Source organism: Aptenodytes patagonicus, chromosome 1 (assembly GCF_965638725.1).
Source record: "Aptenodytes patagonicus chromosome 1, bAptPat1.pri.cur, whole genome shotgun sequence".
Taxonomy (NCBI): Eukaryota; Metazoa; Chordata; class Aves; order Sphenisciformes; family Spheniscidae; genus Aptenodytes; species Aptenodytes patagonicus.
The window spans coordinates 144736136-144760738 of NC_134949.1; the positions used below are offsets into that span (position 1 = coordinate 144736136).

Below are 24603 nucleotides of genomic sequence, written 5' to 3' on the forward strand. Positions count from 1 at the left end.
TCCGTGCAACCAAACATCCAAAGAGACGTGCATCGTTTAAGGATCACATTTCTAGAAGATTCTGACTTTCACAGTCATACATACTTCACTTTTTTCCCCCATAAGCTATGCTCTTCTATCAGTTCTAATATACACCTATATAAGAGGTAGCAAGTAGGACACCACAGCTGACACTTGGTGGGCATTCAGGAACTTCAACACCAGGATGGTTTCTGCTGACGGTGACTACAAATGGAGCCCTAATACAGCTACGCTGGTTAGGTGTGAGAAGGGGTGATTTGTAACTGCCATAGCTGTGCAGGCAGAAAGTCCCCAGCGTGTAGGTTATTAGCAAAACTTGCAAAGCTGCAAGATACAGCTTCTTTCACTGGGCCTGGAGAATCAAAAAGAAAAGCAGTAAATTGATAAATGTGTAGCACTTCACTGGTTTTACTAGCAAAGCCATCTTGACCTATAGATATCTGCCTTCCACCCAGCATCCTATTTTCTTAATACCCCTATAATACTGCGTTTACGCAAGCTTTGAAAAACAGGACATGAAGTGATCAGAACCAAAATCCGTGCTATGGAATAAATTTGCAAAGGTGTAATCATTTATGTTTGTGTAGCTTAAAAATCACCACGTTTGCTCAGTGTCTGAGATCCAACACTGTATGGCAACCTTCAGGCCAAAGAAAAATTAAAATAGCCAAGTTTAGAAAACTGTGAAGAGACCTAGAAGGAAATACCAAGTAAGTAGGGTTTGGCAAATGGCAAAAGAACAAGATACTCAGTGTATTTTTTTTCCTTCACAGGAACTTACAAAATTCTGCACCAAGTATTTCTTTTCTTACATGGCATTTATATTGCTGTTGTTATGCAACAGGGGTAAAAGACACAGAGAAAGAAGTTTTCAAAAGGACCTCTTGAACTGCACCACAAAACTTTTGAAACTACCGTTTATACGTATGTATATAAAGCAGATATCTGGTCACAGAACTCTAAGTCTGTGCATATAAACACACATAAATATGGCCCTCATACGGCTTATCACAAATATACAGCTTTTGCAAATATAACCAGAACAAAGTACAGCAAACCCAGTAACTTCTGTAACTGTAAAAATATTTTTTCCTCTCCGTTGTGGAATTTGGATTTTGGGAAGCCAACCATCAAATACCGCTAGTACGTATTCACTGCTCTACAAAAAAAGTGCACAATGTGGTTTTGACTCACACATTGTTTCACAGGATTCAGAGGTGCTGTCGGCTTAGAAACCAATTTGCTTATCTTTAAAGGAAGCTGGGAAAAGTATTTACCTTTAACCTATCAGCTTCATCCTTCCCAAGATCTACAGCTTTGGTAAGTTTAAAAAAAATGGGTTTGGAACTGCAGCCCAATAAAGCTTGTTGTCTTCTAATGCTGACCCTGATTTTCTTAAAAAGTACTTAGTATTTGCAAAGAGAATAAATGATTACTAGCAGAGAGAGAAACTGTGCATAATAATACAGTTCTTATTTGAGAAATGGATTTGCCTTTTCAGCAGTCATCCACCCTCCAACTGTGAAGTATAATTTCGAATTCAGAGTCAGTCTCACTGTTTCTGGAATCATACAGTCATTTTCTCCCTAGCTTAAAAGAAATACAGAAAGTAGGAGAGAGATTAAAAAAAAGAGGAGTTGAATAAACCCCCTCATATACCCTTTTGATAGTACACTATTTTTACTACATATATATTACGCTGGGGGGAGTTATATATATTAAGTTACATTATATGCAATATATATAGTTACAGATGGTTTCTCATCAGATAGGAATGTTCATTCTGGGGTGACTTTTAGGAAACACTTTTATTTAAAGCAAAATGGTTTTTTGTCAAATTTCTCAAGTGTTCCTATCCAAGAGTCACTTTAACTCATATTCCACTCCTAGAACAACACCATGGCTTTATTTATCTCAACTAATTCATGAAAGATCACAAACGTTGGTTCTATATCCATCTTCCAGTATATCAGAGATCTGGATCATAAGCTTAAGTAATTTTATTTTAATTGAGTAGGCTGGCCCTAAAGAGGATAACACATCATATAAATAGGGCTGCATGCCCACGAATCAGATCTGTGCTCAACCATAAGAATTAAAAATGGATTTTGTATTGCTCCAAAGCCTAGCCATTGTACAGCTGAAAAGGTGAAAGAAACCCTGCCTTCAGTCTTAACACCAGTTCCTGAATAATATAGTTAGCATCTCATTCATACTGCATTTAGATATATACATTCACCTGTAAATTCACAAATAGTACTTTGAAATAATAGAAAAATAATGTTAAATAGTGTCCCAGCACACCTGTAACAGTCTTTCCTCAGAGGATTTCAATACATTTTAGGACTAAAACCTTTTACCATCTGCTGTGAGGTATCGTACGTAGTATTAACCTTACTTACAAACAGCAATATTGAAGCACAAAAATTTTAAACACCCAGATTTAAACACCCAGTTTTTACATATTTCCTTAAAAAGTGTGTTGTTTTTTTTACTCAGTAATACTTGTTCAGCACGCAGTTACACTAGCACAAAAGTAACTGTGCAAACAGATGCTAAGCAAATACACAAGCGTCTTTATATGTAGTGCACCTCATATAAAGTGCAGCTGAGTTTGGTCTATGAACTACAGTTACTCTGTACCGCAGGCCAAATACATGCGGTCCAAGAACCAGTGACAACACGTATGTAGACACAAATAATGCAGCCATAGATTGTTACTGAAACAACACTAAAATGTGTGTTTTATCTTTGGCTGACAGGATGTCATTTCAAGGATGTATTTTTCCCTCAGCAAACAAAAGGTCTCCATCCTTACTATTAGAGCATAGCTATGTACACAGCTCCAAGAGCATTCCAGTGACTATCGTGTTTAACAGCACCTTTATGTACAGGTTCTTTGAAAGATCTTTGAGGCTCCCCAGTTGTCAGCAGGAAGCTGGACGAGTTGAACGTGAGCCAGCAATGTGCCCTTGCAGCAAGGAAAGCCAACAGCATCCTGAGCTGCACTACAAAAAGCGTTGCCAGCAGGTCAAAGGAGGGGATCCTTCCCCTCTACTCAGCCCTGGTGAGACCCATCTGGAGTACTGCGTCCAGTTCTTCTGGGCTTCCCAGTACAGGAGAGACAGGGACATATTGGAGTGCGTCCAGTGAAAAGACCACGAAGATGATCACTGGACTGGAGCATCTGGCACGCAAGGAGTGGTTGAGAGAGCTGGGACTGCTCAGCCTGGAGAAGAGAAGGCTCACAGGGGACTTAATCCATGTGCATAAATACCTGAGGGGGGTGGAAAGAGGGCAAAGCCAGGCTCTTCTCAGCAGTGCCCAGTGACAGGACAAGGGGCAATGGGCACAAACTGAAACACATGAAATGCCACTGAAACAAAATAAAACATTTTATTTAATGTGATTGGAACAGGCTGCCCAGGGAAGTTGTGGACTCTCCATCCTTGGGAGATACTCAAAACCTGACTGGACACAGCCCTGAGCAACCTGCTGCAGCTGATCCTGCTGTGAGCAGGGGAGTTGGACTAGATGATCTCCAAAGGTCCCTGCCAACCTGAACTATTCTCTGATTCCGTCCTCTCCTGAGACAACATCCAGCCTGAACTCTCCTATGATCCTAATGAGCCAAACTGGAAGAAAACAAAAAAAGCAAAAGAAAAATCATTATCCACTGACTCTACTGTCAGTGCACACTATTGTTTTTACTGTCACACTGGACAAGTGCCTTTATTGACCAAGTGATTCATTCTTCTAATGAATTATTCTTCAAGGTGTAGATTTGAATAATTTAAGCAAAACCCATGCACTGTACATTCCCCTTCTACCTAGCAGCAGCCTTTCTACGCAAAGGAAGCAGTTAGCTTTGAAGCAAATTTAGCTGACCTATATATGCCAATATTTTATGCTATGCTTAATCTGAATTATTTTCAACATACACTTTTCTCATCTGTGACTCAGGAACTCTGTGCCATACACAGTTGTTCAAAATACTCTAAATGTACTTCACATGCAGAAAAAATACGAGCTTCAGAGAAAAGTTACATAGGCTTATGTAAATAAAGACCGTTGCATAAGGCACAAATTCAAAAGAACAGAATATTGATCTTCAGTCATCCCCTATGGCCTGAGAACTTACCCAAGCAAATTGCGATACTTACATTTTGTATAAAATGTTTTTGTTAAAAAAGAGAATGAGTCATAAAGAAGATATTTTCCTTCAAATTTTGTTGCTTCCTTTTCAAAAAACTGTAAATGGCATTGGAAAAATTGTAATTTAGTATTATTCCAACTACTCATATCTACTTGGACAACATCACAATGATGAAATCCCAGATGATTCAGAATACCCATATTTTGGATTATCTCATAATTTCCAAAGGCAGAATGAGAGTAAGATGCCCTGGATGTGGTTAACAGGAAAGGCCCATCTTTGCACATGCCTAACTCTACAAAGGATTTTGTGCTGTGATTCACAGAAACGCTTCATGCTCTATGTGCCCTTGAGCCTATGCTTAAAACTTGAGAGAAAATCTTATCTTTTAGTGTCGTGGTTTAACCCCAGTTGGCAACCAAGCACCACACAGCCGCTTGCTCACCCTACTCCCCCTGGTGGGATGGGGGAGAGAATCGGAGGAACAAAAGTAAGAAAACTCGTGGGTTGAGATAAGAACAGTTTAATAATTGAAATAAGATAAAATAAAAATAACAACAACAACAATAATAATAATAAAAATGGTAATGAAAGGAAAACAACAAGAGAGAGAAAGAGAGGAACAAAACCCAGGAAAAACAAGTGATGCAACCGTTCACCACCTGCCGACCGATGCTCAGCCAGTTCCTGAGCAGCGATCACTGCCCCCCAGCCAACTCCCCCCAGTTTATATACTGAGCATGACGTCACATGGTATGGAATGTCCCTTTGGCCAGTTGGGGTCAGCTGTCCTGGCTGTGCCCCCTCCCAGCTTCTCGCTGGCAGGGCATGAGAAGCTGAGAAGTCCTTGACTAGTGTAAGCACTGCTCAGCAACAACTAAACCATCGGTGTGTTATCAATGTTATATTCTCATCCTAAATCCAAAACACAGCACTGTACCACCTACTAGGAAGGAAATGAACTCTATCCCAGCTGAAACCAGGACATTTAGGAAAACAAGGAAAATCTGTCAACCATGAACCAAACAGACCAATATGCTGCTGTCATCCTGAATCTACAGATGGAAAACAACTACATTATTAGCTGCCTTAATTTGTATGGTTGGGAAGAAAACAAATGACAATTCTGAAGTATAATGGTAAATTGTCCCAAGTCAGCAGCTAAAAATTTCATTGACATCTTTTTAGGAAAAGCATCCAGCTAGTGTTTTTATTGTCTTGGACATGGTGCGGATGTACACTGAAGAACAGTTTATCAAGTGTATGTAATAAAACGTGGAAAAATTCAAACTGAACAGTAAAAGTATGAGCAAAAATGGAAACCGTTACACAACCTTAACTCTAACAAGTCATTGCCAGACATCCACTACAATAAATGCCCTACTAGACAGCAGTATAAGCCACAGAGTTATCAGCTGGGGAGCTGATTTTCAGATAAAGATTCAATACTGCAACATGCATGTAAGTGCTAGAAGAGGAACACAATGAAATCAATCAATGCATCAAAAATACCGAATTTGAAAAAGCTTTAATAACTGAATTGACATGTTGGGCTGGGTAGGGAAGGTAATTTATTGTAGCATTTGGACCTACAACAGGAGTTGTCACTCACAACAGACGGCAGCACATTTTAGATTAAAAGGTATGCGAGAGATTTGATTTCCCTTGGTTTTGCCATCCTCTCCCCCCCCCCACCCCTTTTCAATTTTACTTGGAATCCTTATTACTCCCATTGCATTGTACTGCTCTGACCTTCATTCCAAAAGACAAATAATTATCTGTTTCTCTTTTGGGCAGACAAAGCAGAATGGGAAAACTATATTCTGAATTCAATACAGTTTTGTAGAAACACAGCTCTTCACTCTGAAGAAAACCAATAGGAGTATGTGAGCAGTGAAGATGGCTGCTAGCAAAAGTATGCTTCTCGGGAGTTTGAAGAGGTGCAAAGCTGAATCAACATAATTTGGATGCCAGAACTGTGGCTTCTTTGGTAAAGCTTGTTTCACTTTTGTCAATGCACCTGCTTTGTTGGTATAACTACGTCCACCACAGGAGTATTTTGTGTGCTCCTATCTCCACAGTGGTAGTACACTCACAGTGTAGACATAACCTAAGCCTGATTTTAGTAACCGAGGCCAAGAGTTTCACTTAAAGGTAGTCTTTAAATCAAGACACCTACAAATAAATATAACCTGACTTTTAAAAGTGTGACTCCTGAGATGAACAAAGCTTAGAAGTACTCAGCACTTTTAAGAATTGGGCCACTTTAAATTGTGCACCAAAAAGCTCATGTTCAAAAAGGAGCAAACTGAACATTGCGGGACTTGGCTTTTGGATATGAAGTAACAATCTTAAACGGAAATTAAACACTTGATTTCTTTATACCTCAAGAAGGGGGGCATTCATGGTCCTCCAGCGGAAGTGACAACACCTAGCCACCTTAGTGGTGGAATTCCTATGCCATCGACCCATGGAGCCTAAATGGAAATTATGCCTGACTGCTTTGGTTTTCTGGGCATAGATAAGCCCTGAGACAGTCGCCTATGTGAAGAGGCAATTATTTACTTACGTATTTTAATGCAGCTAAGCAATTCGAGCCTTAACTTGTCCAAGCCCTGTCTTGTACTGGATGGGTTTGACTGCACTGCCCCTGGACCAGGCATCTTCTCCAGCCTGCTTTTCTAGCAGCAGGCAACTCAAAGCAGTTTCCCTGGCTGTATTTTTTTCTGTTAAACCACATGATCAGTTAGTATAACTCATCAAGCGCCACAATTTACCATTTCATTCCATCTGCAAATGTACTCGAGAATCATTTTGTATTTCCTTCCAGGTAACTGATAAAGCTATTGAGCAGTATTACGCCAAGAACAGATTCCTCTGAGTTCCCACTAGAAGCAACCTTTGAGATGAATACTCCCCAACTCTAATCACTTTTCACTATGTTTCTGTTAGCCCGTTTTTAATCCATTTGGTAACCCTGGATTACACTGATTTTACACAGTTATTTCATTTTGTTTTTAACCACAGTGTCACCAAGACTAAGTAAATGTCATAAAGTAGTCTAAGTGTATTATTGTCAGCACAGCTATCTCTGTCAACTTCACTTGTGATCTTGGAAAAAGCAGTATCAAGTTTGTTTGACAAGATCTGTTATCCATAAAAACTTGCTGGCTGGCATTAGGCATGATGTCATCTCTTCATTTTTTGTTGGAAGTATCTAGTTTCAACCTTCCAATGATTTTGCTTGACCTATAGTTACCTGGATCATCTTGTTTAACCTTTAAAAATTCTGGCACAACATTTGCTTTTTCCAGTTCACTGGAACTCCCCTTCGTATGCCAAGATTTGTTAAAAAGCAACAATAATGGTTTAGACAGTTCAACTCTATTAATACTCTCCTGTGCAAGTTTTCTAGACTGACAGAGAATTAAGGAGGAAATATAATTACTGAATTTCACTTCTAACTTCAATTTTAGAAGAGCTGAACTTCTACTAGAATGACCTGCCAGCATTTTCATAATGAAGTGTAAAGCACTCATCAATATCTTTGCTATAAAGTTTCAAATAATCTCAAGTGCTTCTGTGCCTTGCAGCCACAAAATACTTGAAATATTTTAGGGACAGTTTGATTTTTATATAGTTTTTCCGCCATACGTATTTCCTTTTGTTGTTCCTCTCTTTCTCCCACCATTAGCCTACATTTTATGGGAAAGCCTGGAAGTTTTACAGGCTAAGACTAAAGGACAGATACCTAAAAAAAAAATTGAACTTTTGTTCGATCTTGTAAGCAACCTTTATGGCGGTGTTTGATATAATTTTTAGAAGCTTTGGGTTCAGCTAATGTTAATAAATAATCAATGTAATAACCTTGTTTTTGGCAAACTCCTTAAACTGTAGGGGTTTGAACTTAAACTGTATTTAGACACTAGCCCTGTAAATTTGGCATGCATTATTTCTGAAGCTACTGATTAAACATCTTTCATCTGCTGTCGCATCTTATGGCATTTATACTAGCAGGTGGAAAGGCAAGATGCTGTGTAACAATTTCTGTCTTATTACCCTACTTTATCTGAAAATACGGATATAAAAATTTCTTTGGAAAAAACAATGACAGTATGAAAGAAGATTCAAACTAAATGTAAGAAGCTTTTTAAATAGATTAGTGGATTCATCATTGGCTATAGCTCTTATTTGCTAAATGAAATTACTAGCAAACTGTCAGGTATATCCACTAAATCAATACCTAGCATCTAGATTTCAATATGCTCAGTTTGAAGCATATTTGAATTTTTCTTCAAATATTTAACCTCAACCTCTACTCTCTTATATGGGTAAAATACAACAGAACAGTGGAAATATAATGTTTTTGTGAATGCCTTTAGTATGTGTGGATTAAGTAAGAAAAACATTTGGCCCTTTTACATAAGAAAAGAAGAGCAGTACAACTTGCAATTAACATGGAAATTCGTATGTGAAGTTCTCCCTGAAATGGCAAGTGATTGCTTGCTTGTGGGAGATGGGTTACCTAGAAGAACTTTTTCCTGACATTTGGCTGATACCACCATTCTTGATTGACTTTGTAAAGCCTCCTTCTGAATCATTACAAAACACTAACCCACCTACTGATCTGTCAAGAGGAATAAAAAAGGCAGGTTTTCTTTTTTCACATCAGGAAAAATTACTGTATTAATACACTGTTATGTAGAATCTCCTACAATACAAACATAACAATGTAAAACAATTTCGGCATTCTTAGGCTTTGGCTGTGTCCATCTGCGCACCACTCTAATGTTCAAAAGCCCTTTCCAGTGTGGTACCCAATAGCTTATTTTTAAAAATAAACTTTGTCTGGATTAAATTTTAGTTAGAGAATTCTTATCTTTCTTTCATTTGATTGCATGCCAGAACTAGGCTTTTTTTTTTATAAGCTCTGTTATTAGAGAGACGAGTACAATGTGAGAAAACAGCTACTAACACAGGCCACAACTGGACTCTCAAAGAACTGTTTTAAAAGACCAAATCCTGAAAAAGTATTATAAATCATCTTCTCAATTTCAGTGGAGATTCCTTGCACAGGGATTTGGGTTCCTGGGATTGAAATAGTCTTGGAAGTAGAAGAAATAAATCAAAATAACGTAGCTAATAAATACTAGTTATAATGACCGACAGAAGCAGGCTAACCCAGTATCTTCTACCTGCTGGGATTTTGGTCCCCTGTCCAAGACATCTCCCAAGTCTGGAGGGCTAATTCTAAGACTGGCTTCAAGTCTTCTGACAGGAAGACATGTATTTTTCACAGAATTCTTTTTTTTGTTTCAGCATATGAAACAGCAAACATTTTTACTCAATTGTACTTTTACCAACCCAGAACACAGGGCCAGTACCAAGTAAACTGGGATCCTGGCTATAAATCCTTTGTCAATGTTTCTCACCTCCCCTATCATCTCTGCGCTAACAGAACATTTTCCATTACTGAAGAGAACTTCTACTTCTTGCAGTCAAAGAGTGGAATCAAGACTATGAAAACAAAATAGACCCTAAATTTAAGTTTCAAATTTTTTTTTTTTTTTGAAGGAAAGATGAAGCTTTCCTTCTAAAAGGAAAAGCCCTGTAAAGACATTATTTCCGATATGAAAACAGATAGAGGTGGAAGTGATACTAAGACAGAGACACACTGACACTTGCACAGCTCAGTTTACATACATAATTACCCTAATGAAATTCTAAAACATCAGACACTTGCACCCGAATTTCCATTTACAGCCAATATAAAACCAATTTAGACAATCCCTCTTTACTTAATAAATATCTGACAGAACTATTTCAAGTAGCTAAGAAAAAAGATACAAAATCCATGTGCTTTGTGCCTGTGCTGCCAAAAATTACTTTGGCTGAGACGATATAACTCTACAAAAACATTTGTTAACATAATGTTATTTATTTCCTTGTTTTGCCTAACTGCCATGTTTACTTTGTACCTGTGTATGTTTGTACTTTTATTATGTTCAAGACCATGATTTCAAAGAAACATGGGTATGTGCAAGAAATACTTAGTCTGAGTTTATCAGTCTGAAACACTCAGTGCAACATTCCTAAAGCAACACCAGGCAAAAAGCCAATTCTCCCATTTAATCTATGACCTGAAGTTGTGAGGAAAGACAGGAAATTTACCCGATTCCTGGAGATAGCGATACACCAAGAAATTCACTTCGTCACTGGTTATGCTCATCTTAGCCCAACCTCAATATGATGAGGTTTACGAGAAGTGTGATCCACGCTCTGTTCAAAGGGAAAGAAAAGAACAGGTTTTGTTTTATCTTGTTTTATTATGAAATTTGTTATCAAAATAGAGGTGGGAATTGTTAAGGTCCTTAAAGATCTCATACTTATTAGAGCTGTTACATCCCAACATGAGGCACCCATTAAATATTTTGAATCAAGTACTCAAGCTGTACTGTACCTTTTATTATAATTAAAGAGCTGTATTTTTATATGTAATTTATATATCTATACATATAACACATATATAAGAGAGTCAGAGGGAGCATTTTACATCTTGGAAGCCTTTGCAAATGTCAACACTTACTTCTGTGGCTTTACTACAGGTTCTTCAGACACTCCTTTTTACTGTGTGAGCACTTTCTTTTCAGAACTGCTGGCAATTACAGTCACGTATAACACATCAAATCATAACCTTTTTGCAGCCCCAAATTTGTAATCTAGTTTTCTGTCCAGTAGTTCATCCACTGAAAAGACAGATTCTTTCCGTACAAAACCATGTTACGCAGAGAACTTAAATAAAGTTCCCATAAAATAGAAACAAATCTAAATTTAAGATAAGATTACAAATTTTATTACTGGGGGCGGGAGGGAAGAGAGAGAGAGGAAAAAAGAGAGAGAACGCCATATACCTTGTGCCAACAAGGAATACAAATATCCTGGCATTATATGAAGTTATAATGTTAGAATGTCTCTGCTGATTAAATATGAGCAAGAAATAAACTTCAATTATTTACTTAAGTAATCATAACCTTTAGGATGACAGTTTTACATTACTATTTCGGGCATATACTCTGATAATAAAAACATTGTTTTTTAGATGATAAATCTGTTTTGAACATTTTCCATTAAATCTTGATGATTCATTTCTGTTTGGGAATCTGACTTAAGTAGTTTGGTTTGAAAAGCCACAAGTACTTCTCAGACATAAACTTTGCAGCTTTGTCAGCCACACCATACCTATAACTAATCATGTAAAGATTTGGACGCAGAAGCACGCTACGCTCTCGTCGCGTATTACGAATGAAAGACCGTAGGCGTGTGCCATTTGTTTCAATTTCCCGTATGTCTCTTCTTGGCAAGCGGAAAGGTCTTTGTTCATCGAAAACCTTTTCAGTAATTCCTGTTGCCTAAAGTAGCACCTGCTACTGCAGGCAATGTTGATCGACTATGAGTTTCCCCTGCTGATGATTTAAACCAGCAGGTCACTCATGACTGTAACAGATGTCTCTGCATATTTATGTAAATGGAGGTCTTTCGAACCCTGGTAAGCCTTTTATTCTCCTGGGCTGCTATATTTCATCAATGGCTCGGATGCTGGTTTTCCATAAGAAACCATAGCTTGCTAATTTGGGAGACATCTTCCTCAAGTATTCCAGTCTTTATTATTACCGTTTGCTCTTCACAGAGAACAAGAAGAAACAAAATACTGAAATCCATGCAGTCTCGGTGGGGAAAATTTAATCCACTTTGGAAAGGATGATCACTTTCTGCTAAGGTTCTGGATGAAGACAACATCGGCTGTATCCAACATCCAGTTCTGTCACACATGCCACGTATCGCCCTGGGAAGTCGTTTGGTCTCTTTCCTCCTCAATCCCTCATCTGTACAATGGGCTCAAATTTCGCTGCCACAGGATCAGGAGACTGGAAGCACTGGTAGCTCTATGGGCTTTAGTTACCAAGGTTGGCGACTGCAGGCATTGAAAGCACCACTTTCAGTATAGCTTTATCATACTTCTTCCAGGTAAACAGACTTGGTTCTGAATAATTAATAAATCCCTGTGCCCCTTTTTGCATAATCATCACCATACAATGACGAACAAGACAGGCACTCACGGCAACAGTTAAGGCCATTTTCATCCCTGTCTGAGTACTTAAAATACATCCATATCGCTGCTATAGCCATGATAACAATAAATCAAGAAACTCTGATAGCTGTGGATTTTAAAAAACACCCAACATAACACTTCTAAAAGCGTTTTAAAAATAGCAGTTTCAGTATTTGGTGGTAGGAAAGTTGGTAAAGATGAAACCTCTTACAAAAATTCAGTTTCAGCAATGACGTACTTTGTGGTAAAATGAACTTTATTAAAAAAAAAGATCAAGACATTGCAAATGCCGTTTCTGGATGCATCCTGCTAATTTAAGACATTAACATGGTATTTCCCACATAGAGAGGGTTGCTTTGGGAAAGGGAAGCAAAGGGAAAGGAGGAGTGTTGTTTTTTGTTTTTCTAAAGACGACTTTTCTTAAATGAATTAAAACTGGAGAAAATCAGCCTGACTGCAAAGTAAATAGTCTGACAGTCCCAGAAAAACCTCCACAGCAGCTACCTTTGTATCAGAATCACAAGCACACAGAGTAGCTGGATTTACAATGTATTTTCCCTGAAGTCAGTCAACAGGAATTACTTTGACATATGTGTCGGATCATATCTTTATACACATTGTTACCATGCCATAAATAACCAGATGATCCCCACTCATACATTTAAGGTTTCTTCCCTCCCACAGATGCCAGTGCAGCAACCAGATACACAACTGTAAAGCTTTTACCCATCCAAAATGATACACAGATCTTGGCTTTGACCCAGAGAAATCTATTCATTAGAAATTTGGCTGAGCTATGAAAGACCATACTCAATTTCATTAACACTCTTTTTGATTTCCTTCTCCACAAATAAACACCTCAAATAAAAAGAGGCTACAGAAGACATGGCGGGGAGGAGAGGAACGTACTTATCTTCTGTGTATCTCCAAGTCTGATTCATAAGGAACAAACAACTAGCCTCCCCCTCAATACATTTTTTTTCAATGTAGAAATGCAAACTTCTGTAGAAAATCGCAGAAACCTTTAGTTATCATTGTGATAGATTTATTTCTGCTAATTGATGGTCTCCTTTTGTTATCGGAGATCAGTATTACCTAGATTAATAGTTTTTTTAAAGAAATAAATTATAGCTTATAAACAATACTGATGTGCCTTTGGAGACATTTCACATTTAAACCAGCAATAACATCTTAATTCTTCACAATGTCAAGAGGATTTACAAAAAGCATTCAAGCATGTGTTTGAACTTTCTCTACTTGCGACACTTTCTCCTGCACCCAATTACACATAACAGAAAGTTCTATTTACTTCAACCTTGCCTTAAAAATCTGGGTTGTGATCCTGCAGATATTTGAGAATGTCCAAACATGTGAGCTGAGCCCACTAAGACTTCCCGACGTATAATGGATCCCAAACATTCAAACCCCACCGCTAGATGGGTTGTCAAGATCATGCAAAATTAAATTTAACACTTATTTTAAATCAACAACTCTCAGTTCTGCCGGGATAGGTTTGTGGAAATGCTTCCCATACAGAGGTAAAAAGCTGGGTTATTAGCTCAGATACGCTACCGTTGTGCTTCTAGGGTTCCTTGGCTTTTGCTGAACTAAGTCGTTCAGCTGGAGCTGAGCTGGCTCCAGTGAAGCTACCGCTGCAGCAGTGCTCTGGGCAACCAGGGCAGCTTATTTCCCGGAGTACACCACCGGGCCTGATTTGGCTCTGTGCACTGACATACCACTGTTTTCAAATTAAACCTTCCTGGAGCACTGGGAATCTTGCTAATGGGCCATGCAAGTAGCTCTGGAGAAGGCAGCCTCACATATAGCTATGGTTCAGCACAGCTCTCGCCAGGTTCACCAAGAATAGTTTATTTACAACCCATCCCCTTACTCAAAGATTGCTCTTCCTTCGTCCGGCCTATTTTAGCACTGTTGCCGTAACTAAGGGAGATCTGGCTGAAGAATCAAGGGAAAATAACTTTTTCAACTTTGAAATAGCATCTAAAGACACAGCTCCTCTGCCTCTCTTCCAAATCATGCTCACAGGGTCCTCCAGGGCCGCATCCCGCCCTCCAGGCTAACCCCGGGGCAGGGGATGTCCGAGGCTATTTCAGGAAAGGAGTTTACATTTGCTACTTGAAGCAGCATTGCCATCCACAGGGACTGGGAGTTACCAGTCAATCTTCCCCTCAGGAAGGCGGAAACAGGTCAGACATGTAGGGAAAACACCTAAACTAAAACCTAAACCTGAAACCTAAATAGGAAGCCGGGCACTTCCCATTTTTGCATCCAGCCCTGCTGACAGAAATTCATCAGACGGCTAGTCTGGCCCTCGTCTTACCCCCTGAAGAAATCTGCAAGCTCCAGTCTGCTTTAACTGAGGGCTGAGCAGTCGTCAGCTTCTTGGAAGGATTTTTTGAGGGTCATTATTGTTAAATAAAACCCTCTCCTTAAAAAAAAAAAACAAACCCAAACCCCCAAATTTTCATTTATCTCCTGGTTGCACTATTTACCTACTTATTTGACAAGGCTAGGCCAAAATGTCTTTTCCCAACCAAAGTTTTAATGACAACAACATTGTCATTAAAATGACGGGAGGCAAAGAGAAATTGTGTATTTGCTTTGGGGAAAAAAAAGGCAAAAATGAGAGGTTTCATACAAATGAACACATTCCAGAAAGTTCAAGTATTTAATGTTGTCAAATTGATGCCCTGCCGCATGGGAACTGGAGTTCATGTACTTGTGCTCCCATTTTCTCATCCAAGATGGCTCCATGCATCAAGCTGCGTCTCTCAGGACCCACTACAGTCTTCCCATCTCAGAGAAGAGAATGTGAACACGAGAACTAAAATAGACTCTAGAAAGGCACCGTGACAGCATATCCAAATCAATGTGTTACTGTTTTGCATATGTTCTGTAGTTTAATGAAAAACAACATTTCCCAAAGCCAGAAGCCACTTCTCACAAAACGAGCCACTTAGTCAATCTCAGTATTTTCTGTTGAAAGATACTTTCATCAGAAACTTTCAATGAGCCCTACGCTTCTGTATTTCTAGGCTGTGTCTTACCATAGAGCCAGAACAGAGTCAGCAAGCCAGCAGCTCTTCCCCAAAGGCTAACGAGCTCTGCTTGGCCCACACCATCGCATTCTTCAGTCTTGGCTTTTATCGCAGCTGCCTCTTCTCGAGGAGGAACTCCAGTATGCTTCTTTCCCAAAATGCCAAAACCGAACTTCTGGAGAGGAAAAGAGCACACTCGGCCTCCTCTCCCCTCGCAGTCTCTCCTGCCATTTCATGAGGCTAAAGAGTAAAACATATCTTCTTTACAAGCATCCTGACAAGGGAATGAGACCATTTCATTCCTGCTGATTGCAAGGTACGGAGCATGCAGGATGGTTCTCTCCAAACTCCACTTAATGCCAGTCACCAAAATAACAGCTAGCCCTGTTCAAAATGCAGCTGGTGCATGCATGACTTTCAGACTCCTCCTTTGCAAGGCTTGAACTTGACACCTTGCTTTAAAAAACTTAAACCTAAAATATGAACAGTTGCCCCTTCTGGATATCATGTACTTAAGAAGCCAAATCAAGATGTGCTCACAGTAAGACCTGCACCATATCTCCCTGGCCTTTCTTAATGAGGAGGCAAATAGTTAACTATCCTCATGCTGTAAATAATCACCATAGGTCATCCAAACTATTTAATGACACAAATGAGGCAATTCAAACCTCTCAGAGCTATTGTTCTAGGCTCTTTACAGATGCTCACAGATGTCTTTGCATCACTTATACTGTTAATATTTTGAGGTTTTCTTCACAAGCACAGTAACAAATTTGTTGTTTTGTGGGAATGAAAGCTGAGATTCTGCAGAACAGGATAATCTCCTTTGAGAACAGTTATTGCGCGGTACAGTATGCGCTGTCTCACTTAGAGCTCTGTCACCAACATTCATAGCAGCTTAATAAGGACAGGGACCTCAAAGAGAAGAGGCAATAGGCTTGTCAGAAAACCTGCATTACCAAATGTTAAGGCTGGCTCTTCTTTTGGTTTTGTTTTTGGTTTTAAGTCTATTTATTTACACTGACCTTCTGCTGATTTGAAAAAGGCCACGCTAAACCAGAACAAACCCAGGGAGCCCCAGCTCATCCCCATTCTCACTGCTGCCTATAAGATCACACTCTGATGAAAAGAAGTAACAACTGCGTCTGTGTCTGAGAGCTTCAGGAAAAATGGCACGGATATAAAAAAGGTCTAGCTTGGATCCTGACATGTTAGGGTATCTCATACAATTAATCACTGAACTCAACCATATCAGCGTTCAAAATCTGGTGCCAATTTAAGAAAGAGGAGGTAGAAGGAGTGACAACTATAGGCATGTGGCAGTGACCAATGAACCTGCAATTCTGTCTTGAAGAGGTCACTCTTGATGAATCAAATGCTGTGGGCAAATCTGACAAAAATGGGCTTTTCATTTAAATAAAATAAAAACTTTGTTCACCAAGAAGGTCATATGCCACACCTACGAAGATGTGCTTTTGAACAGATGAATTCCTCTTTTTTAAAAGCATAACTGTGCCTACTGTATTTATCTTTTAAAAAATCTGCAATAAACTATCAAAATGGTTGTCCTATCCTGGAAAAGATGTTAAGAAAATAATACATCATCCAGTAAAATATCAAAACTATTTTTAAAAAAACACCAAGAGCTCTAATACAAAAATACTAATAAAAATAGCTTGGACAGTTAAACACTTTGGTGGACTTTCACTGCAGAAAGTTTTATTTCAGCATGAATATTACTTTTCTTTAAATTATAAATTACCTTTCAAACTGAAAAGCCATTTGGAACCAAATGGAACCAAACCCACATCTATTTATTTAAAAAAAAGGGCAACAAGAGATATTCCAGCAATTGCTAAGTGCTATTCAAACATTTTTCAATTAATCCAACAATTTCCAGCGCAAAATAACTAATTGTCAACAGAAGACAAGCCTTTCATCACTAAATTCCCAGCAAACTCTACTTTCTCTATCAAAAGATGCAGAACTGTGCATCAGCTCTTTCACACTTATAATCTCTTAGTTTGATGAGGTTATTTTTCAGTTCTCAGCTGGTTTACTTAATTACATCAGCCTCCAGCATTTCAGTTCTGAGAGTTCAAGTGGATCTTTTCCAACTCCCTTTGCTGCAGAGCGAAATGGATTTTCCTGTATTGATCTTTCCTTTTTGGCACTTTGCTAAGGGGAAAAAAAGCAAACAAAATCAACCACTCTTCTTAATTAGTGCAATTGTGTTATACCTCTTTTATAGCTTAGTTCTAAGAAGTGGTAACTTCAATTAATTTTTTTCTTTTTTTTTAATAAACAAAAATAATGTTTACAATAGTATATTGTATAGAAAGCTCCAGGAAGCCAAAAATAAGATTGATGGGAAAGTAAAGGTTGACGGTAGTTCTAGAGCTTGCAGATGAAATGAAATGAATTGTTTTAAAATAAAAAAGGAAGGGATTACAGAGGCTTGAGAAATCAAAACACATGATTGGATTTAGTTTGAGAATCAAGATACCTCATCACTTGGAACAACTGAAGTCAATTTGGAATGCTGCCACTGAACAGAACCAGAATTTTCTTCCTTACATGACCACAAAATGGCAATTAGGACAAACTGGGGGACAATAGCATGTGTCCACTCATTTCAAACCAATTAGGCCAAAATACATGATGATCTGATTGTGCAGTTACTTGTCTGTGTGCGCATGCATTTCCATGTATGTAATGCAACAAGAAATGCGTTTTAAATCTTACAAGTAGTGCTACATGCTCAAAAAAGTTAAGGAAGATTGCAACTTTAAAAAGATGGCACAATTGCTCTATCGACATTTGCTTTTCTTGAATTTTGAAAAAAGGAACAGTGTATTAATACTACCTAAAATTTAACTATTCACTTAATTTACCTGGATTTTTACTAAAACTTTAACAAATCCGAAAGGAGCAAACATTAGCATTTACGTTTTTCACCCATGCTTCACATTCACAGAGTACTGAGGTGAAAGGAATATGATGGGATGAGTTCCTATCAGAACTGGTTGTACCTGTTTCATTTTCTTTCTGTGACCGCAGATGTGAGTAAAATAACACAGCTGAACTTTTAGAATGACACATAGCCCCCAAATATTTAGAATAAAGCACAGGTTTTTTTTCAGCTGTTGACAATTTCTCTGACGCCTGACAATAAAGATCCACTAAAACATCAATGTGAAGTGTTTGAGTTCCAAGCTGGCCTGTAAGAATGGACATAGACAGACACCCAGCTGTGATGAGACAGGCCAAGGTCCAGTAGATAGAACATTTGCCTTTGAGGTGACACCATGGAGCTTCCAGAAACCTCCAATAAGGCCCCGAGCCACCCATTGCATGGGCAGCGGGGGTTAACAGGCATGATGCCCGTTTTAAATGAGGCAACGCCATCGCAAGGAACACAAGAGCGATGGGCCTGGAAGGACAAGTGAGAGACAGCCTGAAGGCCTTGCCCAAAAGATGGAGTATCTGAATACGGCTTTTTCAATTATTTCTGATTTTTATCCTGCAACTTTGCTGTTTAGAATGGTGTAACTCCGGTACCAGGGGCCAAAATCCTCATTTTTCCCAACACATCTGAGCGCTTTAACTAGGCTGCAGAATCGGGTTGTGTCTTGCCTGCGTGCCTTATTCTTGAAGACCGAGATAAGGATAAAACATCCATGTGTGGCTCTTCCCATGTTCCTTACATAAACTCCCTGCTACACTACCCTGAGGGTGAACCCTCATTTAAAAAACCACACTGCTCTCACCTTACTGGTTGTAAGGGTGTTAGTGCCGTCTACAGCGGCAGGTATCTCCACTACCCAACGCGTTACGGACAGGCATGGCAGGCCTGTCACATAAACACCGCAAGACCAAGGAGGAGACGTGCAGTAAGCATAAAGGGGTTTGAGATCTTGTCACACCCGTAACCACGTACTTTGTTCCTTTGTCCCAGAGCTGTGGGGCGCAGGAAATGGTCTCCAGGCAAGGGGCAGCAACACAAAGACAGCAGCGACGCCGTGCAGCAGGGCCTGTTTGTCCACATACCTGCAGGTTTGTGTGTTACTCCTTCTCTCCCACAAGGACCAGATATTCAGTAAAAACTGTGTTTCAATTCCATGTACATTGGAAATTCATGCTATTTTACTATCTTTTAGGACAGCTTGACACAGGTGCAGTTAGAGAAAGACTAAATGTGAAAGCCATTCTGGTCCTGTCTCATGACACCGCCTATAACTTGCGTGACAAAACCAACCCTTGGACTTAGCGAAGCTCTGCATATAAGATGACACAGAACAACAGGAGTCTGCGCTGGGCTAAAAAACCTTCATTTTTTTAGCCGTGCAGGCTGGCCCCGCGCGGCTGCACGGCCCTAGAAGTAGTGGACAGGAGAAGCACCAGCGTTGCTCATCACACGTGTGACAAGGACAGGCACATCCCTGACCCCTCAGCAGTTGGGGCCGCATGGCTGCCCAGTGAGAGAGAGCCACGCTAAGGATCTGCGAAGGTCAAGAGACCAGCCGGGAGCTGCAGCAGCCCGGCTAGTTCACGTCTGGATGGCCTCAGGCAAAGGGAATGTGAAGCAAAGGGAATGTGCAGCGACGTCATTAAGAGGGTGGGTTTTTATTAGCTTCTGCTAATAAGCTTAGCAGATGTTACTGGGAACAGTTTGATGTTATTTTTCCATCATTTATAACTTTATTTTTAATTTTTCCCTCAGAGCAAGCAAAGGCAGTAGATCTTACCACATATTTCAACCTTAACTTGTTTTCCCTGTAGTGTTGTTAAAAGTGTAGCTGAGGATCTTCTTTATTTTTATTATTATTACTGTACAAAGGGAAAAAATATTTTTCCCATTCGCCTATAATTCCAAAACAGCTGAAAGGATTATACTCTAAGTTAAAGAGGAAAAAATACTTTTCAGACTCACAACACAGAAAATTTCACCCCAAAACCCAAGTATTTTGTAAATTTTAGAATATGTGAACAAAGAATTATAATGGAAACTATTGCAAACTTTTATTATGGCAGATCCTATTATAAACTATTTATAAAGTTATTAACTATGGCTATAAATACTTAATGTTTTCTCTTGAATAATCCTAAGAGAATGTCAATGTTAAATGCTGTAAGGACAAAGATTATGTAGGATAGTGCAACGGAACAACAGAAAAATAAATACACAAATTCAGGATATTTCACTGCTGTGTATTTCTACCTCCAACATTTAGCTCTTAGCGGAAATCTGCTGGCATTTTTTTTTTTTTTTTTTAACACAAACTTCACTAGGTTTACTCCTGGTTTATATTGGTTTGAGCTCTGGAGAAGGGTCACTAAATGCCTCCATTTTTATGGACAGTATAGTACTACTTTCCTTGTTGGAAGGTGAGAGGGGGAAGGAAGAAGGATGGAGAGACATAATTTGCTTTCAAAGGATGCCTGCAGGAACTTCTAAGCAACCACTGAAGTAAAAGCTTATTTCTAAGTTACTTTTCTGCATTCACATTGCTAAATATTTCATAGAGAAACTTCCCATAAAAATCAAAACAAAGAATTAAGACTGAGAAATCTCCATCTTATGAAAACCACCTCAAGCACCAACTTCAGATACTGTTTTTTCTTTCTTTTAACTTCTTTTCTGTATGCTCTATATCCAGACTGCAAATAGCAAAGAAAAATTCACGCACAGCACATCCAGTAGTATAATCCAAGTTGTACAACACTATCACACGTATTATCTGCCTTTTCATCCATCTTCCTTCCTTTGCATGCTGTAATTGGCCATTGGGGTGAGGCAGTCTCTCTGCCATTTAGGTTTTCCTGGCTTTCTGTCTTACTGGTAAGACCAGTGGAATAGTTTGTGCTTCTCCTCTTTAGCTAGAGGGCATTTGCCCATTTTTACAAACACATCACTGGCCATGTATGGAGATACCAAATGTACAAAGGTTTTTTCCCCTCCCAATCTTCTATCAATTTTTGGCAAATTTCAATATGGTATTTTGCCGTTTCCTCCAGTCTAGGGATAGGAGACTTAAGCAGCAGCACTTTGTAAGGTTTGTGTATTCAGATAGTATTTTAAGAGTGACTTGCCAGTCCTCACTAAGTATGTTTTTTTCCATTTGTAGATGGGTGAAGAATGTACAATACATAAAGATCAAGCATCACATTTCTGGTGGCAGTGTCGTGAAGTCCTACACAGCCCTAATATAAATAGCAAAGTCTATAGATTAAAAGGCAACGCTTTTTAACCTACTTTTTTAAAAAGCTAAACAGTCTAGAAACTAAGATGAACTCAAAAATCCTTGGGGAGTCAGAGACAGACATGACATAATCTTAAGTTTTTCATTAAAAAATTTCAGCTGAATACTTTTCAGGAAGGATTTTAATATATTATGACACAGTTATTAGTTAGCTCAGATTAAATAAAAAAGCACTCCCCTGCTTTAAAAAATCAAGATATAGAGAACTGAAGCCTTAAATCCATACATACAGGGTTTCAGAAGCTTTTAAAGGTTTTAATCCCTAGACAAGAACTCTTTCGTCCGAGAATAAAAAGTTTTTGGCCTTTCCTCCAAGAAGGACTCTAGGGAAGCTAGAGGTGATCAGAAGGGTTGAAGTAGATGTTAATCATATGTTTGCTATTACGAAAATATTATAAAAGCCACCGAACATCTGTAGGATTTTGGGTGCCTAAAGGCTTGAGGGTCACAGGCTGGAAGGGACCTCGGGAGGTCTCCAGTCCAACCCCCTGCCCAAAGCAGGGCCAGCTCTGAGATCAGACCAGGCTGCTCAGGGCTTGGACCAGTCAGGGCTTGAAACCCTCCACGGACAGAGATGGCACAGCCTCCCAGGCCGACCTGCTCCACTGCCTCACTCTCCATGGGAACACATAGGAAAAAGTTTCTCCGTATACCCAGCCTGAACCCGTTGCAACTTGTACCTCTTGCCTCTCACCCTCCCACCCTGCACCGCTGGGAGGAGCCCAGCTCTGCCTCCTCAATGATCCCTTCTAGGTGCTGGGGGGCTGTTAGGTACCCCTGAAGCCATCCCTTCTCCAGGCTGTCCCATCTTCCCCAGCCCCTCCTCACAGGGCAAGTGCTCCAGCCCCACCGCCTTGGGGTCCTCCCAAGCTCCCTCCAGTTTGTCCACATCTTTCCTGTGCCAGGTCCCAAAACTGGACGCAGTATCTAGATGTGGTCTGACGAGTGCCATATAGAGGGGGACGATCCCTTCCCTTGATCGACTGCCTGTGCCCCCACTCATACAGCCCAGATTATTTGTTTCTTCTTGTTCACACACAGAGAAATTACACTAGTGTTATAAAGATGCAAACCATCCATACGGCTTTAAAATGAACATCAGTATCGGCCTTAATTGAAAGGAAGTCATTTTTCCAAATTGGAACAGTCTCATGCATTGTCCTCTTTACTAATTTTATTTGGAAAAAGAATTTTTATTTGGAAAAGACATGCAGGAAGGTAGATGGGGTAACACTCCATACTGTCATGCCTACTGGATCTTCTAAGGATATTGTAACCAAGCGAGTATTTTAGTCATCCAGCTCCTGGAACATAATTCTCAAAGCCTAGTTAGCTATGAAATTCCCTCTACAATGAATGGGGAAAGTTATGTGCCTGTTTCAAAGATTTATGTGTTTTCCTGTAGCCGTGGATTAGACACTTGTCTGAGACTGGGATTCATTGCTTCAAATTTCCCCTCCAAATCTAGGCTCCAATTTGTATCTTTGGCTGTAGAGAACTGACTCAGTATTTTTATTAAAAAAAAAAAAAAAATAGGAGAAAGGTGGCAGTGGAAGTGGTAGAAGAGATTTAAGAGACTGAAGATTAAAGTATTCACTTAAGAATTCACAGGTTCAAACTTGCGTTTTCCAGCTCCCAGGAAAGCACACCTCACAGCTGGTTACAGGTTGCTGAAATGAAAACTCTGTGGAGCAAAGAATGTGAGACTCACAAGCCAGAAGGACGGGAGAAAGAAACAGAGATCTGTAACCCCTCTTAATGATCCCTTGCTTATTGCAGGTATCTTGCAGCTGAATCATGAACCATACACGTTTTAATTTTTTCAGCATCAATGAAAAATATGCATAGGAAGTATGAGCATTCGTGTACTGTTTACTCAAAGATGAATTTTCATTAATTTTTTCACTCTTCACGACTATTTTTTACATATGTTTTACATTTCCTTATTAAGGGAAGATAATTTTGGTCTCTTCTTATTTCTACAGAAACTCAACAGTCTTTGTAGTATTATGCAAGGAGCAGACATCAACACCTATATTTAAGTATGACATACTATAAGCTTATATTATCACTTATAATTTGACTCCATTTTAACTATTTGGACTGTAAAGCTCCACAGTGAGTGTTTGCCTCAGGCAAAATTTTTTCTGGAAGGCATAAGCAAAATAGTTCAGTCATTTCAGAGTGAAGGTGGGGAAAACCCAGTTTTGACGATATTTATACAGCTGTTTCAATGAGATTCTCTAGTGCTTCCACACTTCGGAGCAGGGACTTGACATCTGGCAGAGAGGTTGCTCTCATGGCAAAGTGCCTTTTCCGTCACAGTGAAAATCCACACAAATTTGACTAAAATAAAATCTCCTGAAAATACTACTTGTATACGCTCTGCACAGGTTTGTTAGAGGCCTGTAATTGAATTATCAAAATATTCTCCGTGCATTAGCTTTGCTTCCTACTCAGGCAACAGGAGCTCAGAGTCTTTTTACACAAGGGAAAACAGACACATGCTGATGCAGAAGAAAGGGTGAGGGATGGGGCAGGGACTGGGAAAGGCAAAGGGCATCATGGCTACAGGCTGATGGACCACTGGGTTGGTAGTCTCAGGTGTCCCATCTCTTTCCAGATAGCAGAGAATACTCTTCTTCCCAACAAGTATTTCAGAGGAAAAATTATTATAGCCAAAATATAACACTGATTTTGACAATTCTCTGCTGTCCTTCATACTAATTTTTATCAGTAGTTTATTCCTGCACATTTAGACCATGTGATCTTTAATGCCTCGTAGCTGTTATTTATTAACGTCTTACTTTTATTATTTTTATGAGTTAAGGATTTTCCCCCCAAGCATTCAATTATGAGACTTAGCTAGTTTATGGAATTATTAAAAAAAATATTAAAAAAGTATAATTTTTTTTTCAACAGAAAGTAGGTGGTTTTTTTCCTCTCCCATTTGTTTTTTCTCACTTAAGAACAGGCTTAAATAGCATAGCTGTT

At 39.3% G+C, this 24603-nt stretch overlaps 1 protein-coding gene across 6 annotated transcripts in view; it reads right to left on the reverse strand.

The window, feature by feature from the left end:
- Positions 1-24603, reverse strand: part of TBL1X (transducin beta like 1 X-linked) — a 202792-nt gene that overhangs the window by 47425 nt on the left and 130764 nt on the right. For all 6 annotated transcript variants that reach the window (XM_076357842.1, XM_076357866.1, XM_076357884.1 and 3 more), the window contains one exon: positions 10349-10456. In XM_076357842.1, the coding sequence (XP_076213957.1) occupies positions 10349-10406 (58 nt within the window). In that variant the 5' untranslated portion in view covers positions 10407-10456. The remainder of the gene's footprint in view (positions 1-10348; positions 10457-24603) is intronic.